The following is a 13,940-nucleotide window of genomic DNA, read 5'->3' on the forward strand; positions in this document are numbered from 1 at the left end:
GTGCGCGGTGCAACGCACAACACCGCTGGCCTCGATCACTCTTCTTTGGATCTGGGAACCACCCCAGTGTGGTTTCTGGCATCGTGAGCAGCAGCAGGGATGACTTGTGCTTCCGGAATCGCTGCCTCTTCAGGAGCCTTGGTTTGCGGCTGCGAGATGGGTTTCGATGTTTGACCTTCGTAGATGTTCTCGCGCTCAGGAGAGTATGTTTCGTCGTCATGGATCTTGACTTTCGCCTCTTCTTGCGGAGGTCTTTGATCACTCTTGGCCGGCTTCTTTGCTTTCCTCCCCGAACCCGTTGCCGGAGTTGAAACAGGTTCCTCCAAGAGTCTACGTTGTGGTTGTCCGTCTTGCTGCTGCCTTTTCCTCTCCGCAATCTCATTTACCAACTCCTGTCTCTCCGCCTCTAGTCCTGCATCCAGTTCCTCGTCATCTTCAAGCTCACCTTTGTAGACTTCTGGGTACCGCTGGAAGCATTGTTGCATGTTCTGAAACTTGTCTATGCAGTCCATACCCTTGGGCTCCTCGGTCGAGAAGACAAAACATGAAAAGGCCTCTTTGAATTCTGGTCCACATGGCCCATGAGCCATTCCACCCAGACATGGGCAGTCCCAATTGATCTCGCCCGTCTCGGGGTTGAAAGCGCCTTCATTTTGCGCCTCTTGTTCGAGCTCGCCATCGAGAGCGGCAACGGAATGTGCGTGATGAGGCTCAGGTTCTTCGCCGGCGGATACAGACGTCGAGGCATTCTCGGATGAAAGGCTATTGGCGGTGGACTTTACGGCAGCTGCATTTCCCTCGGCTTGTCGGGCTCGTCGCGATGTCAACTCCTCCAATGATGTGGCACTGGTTGCGTCTTCGTAGGCATCGAGATTAGGGTTCAAAAGGTCTATGAAACCATGCACATCAGTATTCATACCCTAAGCGATGGAGGCAAGTCACCAACTATGTTGAGGCTGTTCCGCGAACACGGGACTTGTGTTGTAATAGTATATCAATGCGCCTGCAAGACCCCATCTCACAGCGCTGCTCTTCCAGGACCTCCGAGCATTAACAGGCGATGTGCTGGCAAATCTTCGTCCGGCTACCGTCCGGGCTGGAGCAAGAGAAGAGGGAGCTGCGGAGCGCAGAATGCTTCGCGCCGCTGGACGAAACATGTTGACACTTTCGGTCTAGACAACAGATCAATGACCGGGTTGACAAAGAGGCATGCTACAAGCTCAGGTACAATGAACGAAAGGACTTGCGGCAAGTCAACTGCGAGGGATCATCACCTTCTGACCTCACAATTTGTTAATTACTAATTGCAAGGTTGACCACCTTTTTTGCTGGTCTTGTGCATCACCGTATGGTTCGGCTTCGGTGGAGTATTCAGGACTGCCACGCTATTTACACTGGAGACGCTTTGTCTTCTCTTCGTCCTCCTTCGATCTGTTCTGCGAAGTGTACATCTCGAGCTGTTTCTAGCCATGTCGACAGACTGGTATCCTTGCGGATTGTTGAATAACAAGCCCACAAACCCGTATGCAGTGTTGATCCTGAATCAACCAATCAACAAGAATGCTTTAAATGCTGTCATAGAGTCAGCCTCGCTCTTGGTATGCGCCGATGGAGGAGCTAACAGATTGCTGGAATACGATCAAGATACTGCGAACGGCTTCAAGAAACGTTTGCCAGATGCCATCATAGGTGACCTCGATTCCCTGACGAAGCGCGCGGAACAACACTATCGCGCTCGCGGAGTGCATCTTGTCAGAGAGCCCGACCAATATTCCACAGATTTTACCAAATGCCTCAAGTGGATTCGCCACTGGGCTACAGAGGTCGCGGTCTCGTCCAACTCCAGGATGGACGTCGTTGTGCTTGGAGGACTCGGTGGTCGCGTAGACCAGGGCTTTTCTCAGGTCCATCATTTATACCTGGCGGAAAACGACAAAGAACTTTTGAACGGCCGGATTTATCTCCTATCGGAACAAAGCTTATCATTTGTCCTAGCTGATAGCATCAATGTGGTTCATCTTGAAGCTGGATATTTTGAAGAAAACGTCGGAATCATTCCAGTCCTTGGACACACGTTGATCACCACCAAAGGTCTCGAGTGGGACGTCGACCAATGGCCTACGGAATTTGGTGGCCAGATGAGTACAAGTAATCACATCCGCTCCGACACGATAGAGCTTTCCTTTGAAGGGCCCAGACCTGTGTTCACCCTGGAACTTCACCCACGCCTCACAGTTGCTGGATCCTGAAGCAATCCGAGCGGTCGTACTGCTTCATTTTACTACCTCCTGCTTGGACCTCGGAACATACATGGCGTGCACGGATGTAGTTCGTCTGAGAGCTGCATCTGCACCGTTATTTCCTGCCCCACATCGGAGCAGATTCCTTCCATTGCAGTTCTGTAGTTGGTGCCGCTGCGTCCGATTCGTCTAGGCAGTCTGCCACGGAGATTTAGGACCCTTTGAGAGTAGGGGTGATACCATATCGGCGTGCCATTCCCAACGATTGCGCATCGGGATTTGCAGACTGCTACAGGCTCAAAATTTGTGAAAAACAAGAGTGACCAGCATGTGGCTGGTACCTTGTGTCTCAAGTCCTATACAGGCCAGAAATGGCCAATCAGCCTGGCTTCTTCGACAACTTGGGGTGTTTTCTAGTTGGTGAAGCAGAAGAGATTCGGTTTTCAATTCTGCCCCCCAAACCACTTGGAGATGGAGTTCTTGTGTCATACCAGTCCACGTCACTAAGATTGAGTCTTCTGGCACGAGGTGCATTGCGCCCGGACTTTTCAGACCGGCTGAGGGAAGGGTTGTAATGGTCGAAGCCTGGTTTGAGTCCCTTAGTATTGGGGTTCTTTTGCAAAGGGGGGAGCACAGTAGGGCCATAAGGGAGACTTTGGGATATACCATCGTGATGATCATCTTCACGTAGATCGTAGTTCAATACCAAGTTCTTAATACGCTGTTGTTCCTCTCGTTCGGCCGCCTGTTTTGACTTCATCGAGACCGCAAAGCTCGAGTCCGAGGGGAGCTCAATCGTTTTTGTCTGTGCATGATTAGAATATAGACGAGGAGGTCGTCTCAAAGCTACTTACCTGCTGGCGATTGCCTTTCCGAGTCATCAATGAAAACGCCATTGTATTTTGTTCCGATTCAGCCGATGGCTTCGGGTCCTCTTCGACAGATTCAGCAGGCTGGCGTTGAATCTTGCGGATAGGCAACGGCACATCAAATTGTGCGCGACGTTCGAATTTTCGAGAGTCCAAACTTTCGGCCATCATTCTCTCGAAGGCTCGGTCGAAATCTGCCTCGGCTTCAGGATCGAGCTGCTCTTCCTGACGCAGAACCACAATTTGCTCTTCTTCGTCGGAATCAGCTGGCTCCTTATCGTCCGCCGCATCTTCGTCAATGCCATCCTGTCCCGGGGTCAGTCAAGATGGCAGCGCTTAGGAGGTTACCTACCTCGCCCTCTTCTTCTTCGGAAGATTGTGGCATTTCGGGCTCGATTTCACCATCGGCATCACCAAGACCTTCGTCCTCAGAGCCAGATTCTTCCAACTCCTCTGCTTGCTCAACTCCCTTTTCAGAGGCTGACTGCTTGTAGTTTGTGCTGACTGCTTCAGCGAAAACTTTGGCCGCTTCTCCGAGTTCAGTCACAAGTTTCCAATTGGGTCTGATGAGAGAAAACGTATCTTGGACAAGAAAGTCGATCTCCATTGGAAGCGGATCTTTGGTGGCCATGTAGTATTGCAGAAAAGTCAGGAAAAAATCGAGCTTCTTTTTGGAGCTGCCTCTGTCGAAACAAATACCGCATGTATCGAGAATCGTGCATACGAGCCGAATTCTGAAGAAGTCGTCGGGAGGATCGAAAGGATTGTATTTTTCAGGTTGCGGAGTACCTCCCTCATGGCCGAATGTTACAATTCGATACAGTGTGTCGAAAATGACGGTCGAGTCGATCATCTTGTAATTGTACAGCTCGCCGAGATATTTAACTTCAGCGACCCTACGTTGGTTGAACTTGAAGTCATTTTGTTCCAGACCCAATGTAATCTGTTCGAGAATATTGTCGATGACCCCAATCGCAAAGTCTTGATGATAACGATTCAGTGCCTGCAGGAGGACGGCAAGGAGATGGATATTGCTGAACTTGACTTTGCCGGGTTTGCTGAAGATCTTCTGCAACATTACGACAACCTCTCTCTCTTCCCAGTGCAACTTCCGTATCGTCTTGAGCACTTTCATGTAGTTGCGCTTTGTCATGTCCATGTATATCATTTGACGCACAAACAGCTCCATGGGAGTACGCTCTTTCTGCTGAATTGCGGCCCTCTGCGGAGGGTCGACATAGTAGAGCGCGTTCTCAATCAGCATGCGCTCCTGTGTACCGAGGTGTTGCGCAGACTTCTTGCGATTGAGGGTTTCAAGAAAAGAGGCCATTCGAGGAGATGTTTCGGGGTTGCGAAGAAGGTACCTTCCGCAATTCTCGAGTAAATGCGCAATGATCTCGATGTTCATCCGCGAGAAGTCGTCCAGGCTGACTTTGAAACAATGAAATATTACGTGTTCTGGCACGACGCCAAATTTGGTGAGCTCTGCAAGATAGCGAATGTTCAAGAGCCGGACCTGACCTAGAAAGTCTTTGGTCTTGCGCCGTTGAAGACTTCTGAATTCGTCATCAAGATGTGTGACCAAGCCTTGGACGATGTCTGTCATGTACTGGCCAAGAGTGGCGGCAAGTCGAGCATACAAGGCAAGGAGATCCGTACGACCTTTTGGGACGTCTTGTATTGCCTTGATCAGTCGATTTCGTGAAGCTTTTGAGTTCAGAAAACAGAAATCCAAGGCGACCTGGTCCACCATTTCTTTGCTTTGAAGGTCGGGTAGGCGGAGAAGAATAGCATCGACCTGAGCTCCTACTGTCTTATTGGCGATGGCGGTAGACTGGTCATCACCATCTGCAGTCTTGCTGGATTCGTCTTTGGCTTCGGCTCGATCTTCTGTTTCGGACTTCTTCTTCGCGTCCTCGAGTAAGATTGCCGGTACCCTGCCCTTGAGGTCCACGAGATTTTCGTAGAATCGCCGCTCTTCTTCATCCTCCCACAAACCAGCGCCTTCGCCAGACCCTTTCAGGTACTCGCCGGTCTTGATCATACCTACAGTACCTGAGGCTGCATTATCCGTGCCATCTTTGTCCTCAAGGTCAGGCATCTCTTGTCCAAGGATGTCGCAGAGCACCTGGGCATTTGCAACCAGCTTCTCTTGGGCCTTTGTCTGCTTCTCAAAATTTGCCTGCCGATCCTCAAAGATCTCGCCACTTTTGACATAAGCTTCCGCATTGCGCCGGCTCTGGTTGTTCAAGGACTTTTGGTCGCGTATAACATGGCCATTAACACTAGCCAAGTAGCGCTCAAAGATGTTGATGAATCGTTGTCGCACAGGCGGTGGAATAAAAGGTGCATCCTCTTCAGCTGTGTCGTTTGAGGACGATGCATCCTTGACTGTGTCTACCACAGCACCATCTGCGTCGACTGTCTTCCGACCATCGTCCGTGAGCGATTTGAGACCCAGGACGTCCCACGCGAAGTTCTTTACAAAAAGCACGGCAAGACTTATATTAGCGTGTTCAGAATCATGACCAAGTAACTCCTTCAACACTTCGAGAGGGAAGGGCTCATGTTCAGGGCGACTGTCAGTTTTGACGCCATTGGAAAGTGGTGCCGCTTTGCCTCCAGATTGCGAGGGGGTTTCTTTCCCCTTGGCCGAGACATCATCAGGCCGCTCAACATCGTCGAGTCCCCGAAGAATTCCACATACCCAGAATTCTGTCACTACTCGGAGTAGAATACGATGACGTTGCAGTCTTTCCTTCTCCTCTCGTTCACGGACTTCGGGAGTCCAGAGTTTGACTTGTGCCTTGTCTGGGAGTGTCAGGCCCTTCCCCAAGAGCCAGCCTAGTTTCTTTGTGTAGTCTCCTGGCCCAAATCTTTGATGCAGTGCACTGACAATCTCGACAGCGGCGGCGATTTCACTGGCAGTCTTCAGTTTGCTTAGACCTTCGGCAGTTGCTGAGATGATCTCAGAGAGATACTTTTGCAAGGACAGAGTGCGAATCTCCACAAGAAAGGTATCTTGGCCAGAGGAGGATATGCCTGTGCGCAGGCGTTTTATGAAGGCAGTATTCTTCTTCAAGGATGAGTCGAGGGAGGTTGCAACATCGTAGATGTCTGTATGTGTATTAGCCCCTATGCGCAGGATCATTCGGCATCCTGGTACCTTTGGCTCCGGACCAAACGCGAAGGTTTAAGTCACGTAGCTCTCCTGTTTTCCTAAGATCAGCATAAGCTTGTGCGTGGCCACGCTTGTCCTACGTTTGCGCTTGCGGTCCATGACGGGCCGCGGTGTTGTAGAGAGTTGACTATCGCTTGCATGACGACAAGCAAAGGGTATGCAGGAAGCCTGCAGCGTAGTTCGGCTGTAGATATCGACACGGATATCATGCAGCCAATGTCTCGCTGGTGTTGTGTAAAAAGTGAAATTGTCGGCCCTGTGCTTCACTTCCTTTGATACAAGATCCCAAGGCCAACCCGCAGTTGTCCAAAGATGGAATGTTAGGCGAGGGTGACAGCCTCGCCCCCTCCATGACTAACGTCCTGCTTCGCTTTAGAGAATGTCCAGCCTCGAGTGTAGGCACAGGTCTAGGTACTTTGTCCGCTACAATATGCACACAGACAGACGCAAGAATTAAACAACCTTTACAGAGTGATCAGAAATTAAATGCGGAATACAATGCTGACAAAACTGGTCTATGCAACAGACGACACTTTTGGCATCTCCCATATCTTGCCAGTGACTCTAACGCCATTTAAAACTTGCCTTTCATGCCAAACCTTTATTCATGACATCGTGGAGTCTTGCAGAACTGTCCTTCAATTGGTGTTACACATCCTCACCAAAGATCTTGGCTTTTTGGGCTGCAAGTTTACTTTTGCGAGCTTCAGTACTTTTCCGCTCTGTCTGCTTATCATCGCTCTCGTCCATCTTGGTCCGTTTGCGAGTACCAGCCTGTGGGCCCTTGGTGGTTCTCGAGCTTCTTTTGCGCTTCTGTCCCTGCTCTGCCTCGTTCTCCGCATCGCCCTCCTCAATAGCTTGGGCGGTAGCAATGTCATCTGACTCTGTCCAAAGATCGTCGGCTAGCCAGATAGGTACAGCAGTCGAGGATTGGCCTTTGATGTGGATACCCCTGACATTCTTCCAACCTTTGACGACATGTTTCTCAATCAGGTTCTGCACGACCGCGGCGACGTTCTCGGCCAGCTGGTCGGGTCGAAAAGAAGCCAATCCAACACGGACGGCAACCAATGTCCCTGGCCTAAGGCTGACTGGTACCGCATCAACTGCTTTGTCGATTTCTTTCGCAAGGACTGCGGGTTCAGCAGGCGCGGCAGCTCCCTCTCCGTTGGTGGCTTTCTGTTTAGTTTCTTTCTTGGTCCGCTGCGACTGCGCAATTGTGACAGGAATAGGTCGTTTTGCTGACCCCTTGTAGAAGATCTTGCCCAACGTCGCCGGTAAGCGGGTGATGATACGGTCGTCAGCAAGAAAGATGTCGTGCTCGGCCAAGAGCTGCCGTCGTGTCTCGAAGGTCTTGTACCTGTTCTTCAACTTGGTAAAACCAATGATTTTCGTAATACGAGATTTCAAGTTTGCAGGAAAAGCAGGATCAGCGACGACGTTTTTCACTGCTCTCTGAGGGTCGGCCGTGATAAGGCATATTCGAAGGTCTGGAGATGTGTTGAGGGAGTGCGGTACCGATATTTTGCTGGGCTTCAGTCGAGTCTTGTCGACAATGTGTTGCTTAGTAGTGAGGGTGAGCCATATGGGGGCTTCTGCGCCGGTCGAAGCATCAGCTTCAGAGTCTGACGCGTCGGTATCGAGGAGGTTTCGCTTTGAGGATGCATCTTGTAAACGCTTGGTTTCGGCCTGGACGTGCTGCAGGAGGGCTCGTGAGGCCTTCAACGTCTGCGCGGAATGTGAGAAAATCGACAGCATACAGGGATGACGACATACCTGGTCAGGATCAAGCTGATATGGAGAGTCTTGCGGCCGCTTCTGGATAATGGTCGAGGGCGCCATCATTGCTGGTGTGGTCAAGATGTACAGAATGGTCAACTGCAAAGTCTCTGTTCGAAGCGGCCTGTAACTTTTTTTTCTGCGGCTATTCATGATCGGATCTTGTTGCAGGTGGAGTTGAATGGGCAGACCCCACACCCCCTCGGCCAACTTTCCCTCTGTTGCGTCGTGCGCCTCGTTGGGATCTCCAACTCCGACAGCGCGTCACCTCCGCCTCGCCCACGCTACCACCATGCATGGCTTTGCCGATGAATGCCGCACGGGAGAGCGTCAAGCAAGGGATTAGATCATGAGGGCAGACTCGAACGTAGGATGGAAGATGGCTTTGGAACACGCGGTACATAAATATGCGGTTGGCTACCTAGTATAGTAGACGTCGTCCGTCGCCAGTCTGCCATCTCGACATGTGATATGCACCTGTAGACCAGCGCTCGCCGTATCTTTGTCAAAGTCTCTGCTGCATATCCTAATTCAACCTGCGAATTGTTCTCTGTGCACTCGCTGAATGCCGCGGAATCCAAACGCATTTCATTCTTGTGGTTTGCCATCCTTCAATTATAACGCGTCGACAGAACTCCGTAATTTGTATGGGACCGTGACCAGAAAACTGTGACCGAAGCGCGACACGCTCGCGCTCTAACCACCGCTCTTGGACCTTTTCCTCCCACCACTCAATTTCTGGCCTCTTAAGTGACCATTTCAACCTGATCTAGCTGGTCTTCTACCATTGTCCAGAATTTGTTCGATCTCTGCTTTGGGTTTCCTATGACCAACGTCGTTTCTTCGACCACATCAGTCCTCGTTTGAGGACGCGTTTCGAGCTGGTCAATAGCCACACTCGGCACTCGCGTGTTGGGTAGCTGAGGTCGAGAGCTCAACATGGCTCCCTCGACTACCCTTTCAGAAACGACAGACTCGCATACACCAGCAGCGAAACGTCCTGCAATGTCCCTTCTTCCTGCCTTCGAGCCTCTCTCCTCCTCGCCGGCACTACCGAGACCGCTGAAGCGTAGCCGAGAGATCTTCGAGCCCGCGACATATCCCACGCCCGTCCCTACTTCTTCTACTCATATCCTCTCGTCGTCACCTTCTCGCATTCCGAATGCAGGAGTTGATCCTGCAAGACCTTCTTCGACTCTATCAGAACGTACACCGCTTGGTACGGTTCCCTCAATTCAGCTGAGTGTTGAAGGCAAGGTCACGCGTATGGGAAGGTCGAGTGCTTCTTGTAACTACCAACTTTCTGCAAACCGCTTGATCTCTCGCGTCCACGTTGAAGCCTGCTATAAAGGTGCCAGTTCGCGCCTCGAACGTGAGCGTGTCGAGATAACATGTACGGGCTGGAACGGCATCAAAATACATTGCAAGGGTCGGGTATATGAGGTCAAGAAGGGAGAAACTTTTTCGTCTGATGTCCGGGATGCCGAGATTATGGTCGATGTGCACGACAGTCGTGTGGTTATCCAGTGGCCTCCAAAGCAACGTCTGGGTGCTATTTCATCCGACGAGGAAGATGAGGAAGCGTCCCCAACCAAACGACAACGAGTAATGCTTCGCCATTCAACCCCTCCCAGCCCTAGTCCTTTGCAGACTCGACGTCAGCCTGTATCGCCTGTCTCACCGTCACCGGCTGTTCAAGCACTGTTACCATCGTCTCCACCCCTTGGTACTAGCCGAATTCTTGAGACTGTCGAGATATATGAAGACCCAGAACCTGCCCAAGAGACCAACAACACCGTCGATGCTGCACAGGTATCACAAGCGACCCAAGCACTGACAGAAAGTGTCCAGAATCCCACGATCAATCAAACCGCCGTCTCTAGCATAAGCGAAGACTTTTCTGATAATGATGAAGAAAACGACCCCATCATCCATTCATTTGGACCTTTCGGTGCAAATCTACTGCCCCGAATGGCATCTTTTACTGCAGGGGATTCCCCCACCCCGGCCGATTCCAACAAAAGTTCCCGGTCGTCGCACACGGAACCTTTGCATCCAAATCCAGGCCCAGCAGTAATCAAGAAAGAATTGCCAAAAGTTGATATCAGGGGACACATCATCAACCAACTTGCGTTTTCAAGATTGTCATCCACGCCGTGGTCGATCATCTTGAGCCACTTGCCATCTGAAGCAGGATCGTTGTCAATTAACGAAATCAAGCAGGCAGTCAGAGAAACCCCATGTATTGGCGAGGTCGCGAGAGAAGGTAAAGATGCTGCGGGCAAGCCACTGGAGAGTGAATTATATTACATCCCTGATCTCGACGAAGATGAAAAGAGGAGGGAAGCTGTTGTCAATGATCTAAGAAAACCAGGACTTCGAGCGTGTCGCAAGCAGCATAAAGTAAGTCCAGGCATTGATCCATGGGCTACAAGGAGAAACTGACGAGTCAATAGCAATACTTTTGGCGCAAACCGAAATAGGCCGTGGGACGATGTCGGGCTCGAAGTCGAACTCCTCCTAAGCAGACACAACAGTAGCAGCGTTGATAGTGGCCCACGCCCTGGAAGACCCCTCCTCGATATTTTGCGTTTAACCTCATGGCTATGATCTTGTTGCAAATCATCCGTGGTTGCTCTTTGCACGAAGCCAAAGATGTCCGTTTGTATTGACCCTTGAGCGATTCTGCATAGCGAAAGTGTACGGGCAAGGATTCTTTTTAGTCGTTAAGAGCATGGAGGTCCGAGAGGTTCGGGATTGAAGATGAGATTCGTTTCCTGCGCCAGGACGCAAAGACACAGCTAGGGAAAGCCAGTAGTCAACACTAACTTCATGAACAACCTTTTACCATACCAATAAATCCTAAACAGAGTCTGATGTATGTAACCGTGGTTTGCGGTATGATATAGCCGCACGAGGCCGAGCCGAGTGTCGTCCGCTATCGGGGAGAAATCACCGAAGTTCCGCCTGCGCTTTCCGAGGTACGGCGCATCCTACATACAGTAACGAGTGCTGCCAAATGATGATCCCGCTTCGACACTCATCGTATACTGTTGGCATTCAGACAACGCTTCTGCTCGACCACGAATAGACACCACAACGTGCCGCTCTACAGCCCATTAACTAGGCAGCCATGTTGTCGGCAACCAGGCATTCTGCTCTACGCTCATTGCGTGCCCAGGCATGCTCAAGATCATTCTTGTCTGAGTCGCAACCGTCCCTTCGCGCACGACTCCTCTCTACCCTCGCTATCCTGGAGCAGAAGGATGGCAAACTCAACAGTGGCTCATTAGGGGCTGTCACGGCTGGCCAGAAACTTGGCGGGCCCGTACATGGCTTCGTTGCAGCCAAGGCAGGGAAGTCGATCGCGCAAGAAGCAGCCAAAATCCAAGGACTGGAAAAAGTGGTTGCCGTTGAGAACGAGGCATATGAACGAGGACTGGCGGAGAACTGGGCACCTCTTTTAGTAGAAAACATCAAAAAGGGCGGATACACACACGTTGTCGCGTCACAATCGGCATTTGGAAAGAGCCTGTTGCCTCGAGTGGCTGCGCTACTGGATGTCCAACAGCTATCAGACGTTATGTCCATTGAGAGCGAAGACAGTGAGTTCAGGACTTGACGAAGAATGAACGCCACGCTAACATCGCTCCAGCATTCGTTCGACCCATCTACGCAGGCAATGCAATTCTGACAGTACAGAGCAGCGACCCAGTAAAGCTGCTGACGGTTCGACAGACATCTTTCCCACCGGCCGAGACCGAGGGTGGTTCAGCATCGGTGGAAGAGGGTGTTGACCCCGAAGTTGAGTCTCCCACTGAATGGGTGTCGGAAGAATTGGCCAAGTCCGATCGACCTGAACTCGCCTCTGCTTCAAGAGTTGTCTCTGGTGGGCGAGGCCTGAAGTCCAAGGAGGAGTTTGACCGATTAATCCCACCTTTGGCTGACGCTCTCGGTGCGGCTATTGGTGCATCACGAGCAGCCGTCGACAGCGGCTTCGCCGACAATAGTCTGCAGGTTGGACAGACTGGCAAGAACGTTGCACCACAGTTGTATCTGTGCGCTGGTATTTCTGGAGCCATTCAACATCTTGCCGGTATGAAGGACAGCAAAGTCATTGCTTGTATCAACAAGGACCCGGACGCACCTATTTTCCAAGTGGCCGATGTTGGCTTGGTGGGAGACCTGTTCGAGAAGGTCCCAGAATTGACCGAAAAGCTCAAGTCGTCATGAGTAGTCGACTATCAAGTTGTCGCTGTTTGAAATTAATCATGGCGGCAACCGAAAAATAAGTTACGGATTCTGTACTTCATGAGACCGGTCAACAGGAGGCTTGATACTGAACGAAATGCAGGAGCATCGCAAAAAGTGGAAAATAGACTCTCTCTACCAAATGGCAGCAGGGAAACCGCCGTGGAGCGACTAGACTCGCAATTCTGTGATAACAACAGGGTGTATACACATTCATATACGCACTCCACTGCTTACATGCGCAATGCTCTGTCAATATGCATCGAGCAACAGTGTCAATATCAATATCCCCTTGCGCCGACATTGCTCAATTGGGGTTCACGCAACCCGCGCAGGAAGTGACAAAGCGCGCATCAATTGACATCATATACTACTGTGCATGGCGTGACGAGGGCTAACCCCCGGACAGAAGATTCATGAAGTTATTGTCCTGATCTCATTTTGAATGCTCGGCTCAATCTCCCCGTAGACTCGCGCCCTTTGCCTCCACAGCCAGAAGTTATTATGCTGGACCCTGGTAGCGCAAGACTCGTGTGTCATAACTGGCCTACACCATTGACAACACTCTTCCCGGTTTGATGACGAGCATTGCTGCATTGCAGAGCAGCCTGTGCCAATTTTTAGTGATTTGTGTCGCAGCATGCATAAGTCTAGGTCCGAATATGCTGGTCAATGCTGGACAGTCGTGGTCCGCTGAGCGAGAGGAATTGATCGACGGCTTTGCTACCCAAATAGGACCAATCACGGTGGGAAGGGCGTACAGCTCTGACCTTGGCCTTACAAGTTCTGCGTTGGTGCCTGTTCAAACTATGCAGGGGAAAAGCAGATGTCCTCCCTGTGGCGATGCGAAGCAACCAATGTTCATAGCGTCGGCGCACGCTCTGTACGGTAAAGGAAGGTGGTTTCTTACTCCAAGGCGCCAACAGGCGAGAGCCATCAGTCGTTATGGGCCGGGTGAGTCAGAGTGCTGGGTCGACGGGCGGGACACAATGACCTCTTCTCTCGTATTCGGAACCCTCGTGGATCGAATACCACGCGCCCGAGGAATGACTCAAAAGGCTGTGGAAGAGTATATAGACGTGCTCGGAGGCGTGCCTGAGGCTGCTTGGCTTCCCTCTATCGCATCTTCAAATCCAATAACCCTTCTTCTACTGAAGCTGAATCTTGCAAAGGAACCAATCTCCCAAGTTCAATTTTCTATTATTCAAGATCTTGTTTTCGATCCAAAGTCCTAGTCGCCCCCAAACATAAGCTGGAAGTAATAAATCAGGCGCCTTACTCTTCCACCATTCAGCCCAACTCCCCCGGACGAGATATATACATAAGATCACCGCAAGCCCACCTCGCTTTGCGCACTCGATCCGACGCTCACCTCTTCTCATCTCTTCACACCGGGCCCATCGTCGACCGTTTAACCAAAGAATAGCTCTCTGGCAAGCCGGTCCACAGTCGCACATCCAAGTAAATGGCACCTTCACATACCTCGAGCGAAAAGACCAACGCCATGACAGACACTGCCTCCGTTCGAAGTACATCGACCATGTCCAGTCTCAAGGCTCTCCTGCCTAGGAAACAGGACAGGAAGGAGAAGAGCCCGTCGCCCAAAACGAAAGCGCCGAC

General features: G+C 51.1%; 6 protein-coding genes across 6 annotated transcripts; 3 read left to right on the forward strand and 3 right to left on the reverse strand.

Annotated features, from left to right (window-relative positions):
- Positions 1 to 35: 35 nt before the first annotated feature.
- Positions 36 to 1,157, reverse strand: PV08_11779 (uncharacterized protein; the record flags this gene model as incomplete). Its single annotated transcript, XM_016386087.1, has 2 exons — positions 36 to 889; positions 947 to 1,157. 2 exons carry the CDS (start codon positions 1,155 to 1,157, stop codon positions 36 to 38), a joined length of 1,065 nt encoding a protein of 354 aa, XP_016230219.1.
- Positions 1,158 to 1,469: 312 nt separating this feature from the next.
- PV08_11780 (thiamine pyrophosphokinase) lies at positions 1,470 to 2,249 on the forward strand (the record flags this gene model as incomplete). Its single annotated transcript, XM_016386088.1, has 1 exon — positions 1,470 to 2,249. The coding sequence occupies one exon, from the start codon at positions 1,470 to 1,472 to the stop codon at positions 2,247 to 2,249; it is 780 nt and encodes a 259-aa protein (XP_016230220.1).
- Positions 2,250 to 2,619: 370 nt separating this feature from the next.
- On the reverse strand, positions 2,620 to 6,389 carry PV08_11781 (uncharacterized protein; the record flags this gene model as incomplete). The annotated part of the gene is made up of 5 exons (XM_016386089.1): positions 2,620 to 3,045; positions 3,095 to 3,415; positions 3,462 to 6,226; positions 6,276 to 6,320; positions 6,371 to 6,389. The coding sequence occupies 5 exons, from the start codon at positions 6,387 to 6,389 to the stop codon at positions 2,620 to 2,622; spliced, it is 3,576 nt and encodes a 1,191-aa protein (XP_016230221.1).
- A 549-nt stretch (positions 6,390 to 6,938) lies between these two features.
- PV08_11782 (uncharacterized protein) lies at positions 6,939 to 8,132 on the reverse strand (the record flags this gene model as incomplete). Its single annotated transcript, XM_016386090.1, has 2 exons — positions 6,939 to 8,018; positions 8,067 to 8,132. The coding sequence occupies 2 exons, from the start codon at positions 8,130 to 8,132 to the stop codon at positions 6,939 to 6,941; spliced, it is 1,146 nt and encodes a 381-aa protein (XP_016230222.1).
- An 876-nt stretch (positions 8,133 to 9,008) lies between these two features.
- Positions 9,009 to 10,552, forward strand: PV08_11783 (uncharacterized protein; the record flags this gene model as incomplete). The annotated part of the gene is made up of 2 exons (XM_016386091.1): positions 9,009 to 10,472; positions 10,526 to 10,552. 2 exons carry the CDS (start codon positions 9,009 to 9,011, stop codon positions 10,550 to 10,552), a joined length of 1,491 nt encoding a protein of 496 aa, XP_016230223.1.
- A 650-nt stretch (positions 10,553 to 11,202) lies between these two features.
- On the forward strand, positions 11,203 to 12,302 carry PV08_11784 (uncharacterized protein; the record flags this gene model as incomplete). The annotated part of the gene is made up of 2 exons (XM_016386092.1): positions 11,203 to 11,674; positions 11,725 to 12,302. 2 exons carry the CDS (start codon positions 11,203 to 11,205, stop codon positions 12,300 to 12,302), a joined length of 1,050 nt encoding a protein of 349 aa, XP_016230224.1.
- Positions 12,303 to 13,940: the final 1,638 nt, after the last annotated feature.

This window comes from Exophiala spinifera (genome assembly GCF_000836115.1).
Source record: "Exophiala spinifera strain CBS 89968 unplaced genomic scaffold supercont1.10, whole genome shotgun sequence".
NCBI lineage: Eukaryota > Fungi > Ascomycota > Eurotiomycetes > Chaetothyriales > Herpotrichiellaceae > Exophiala > Exophiala spinifera.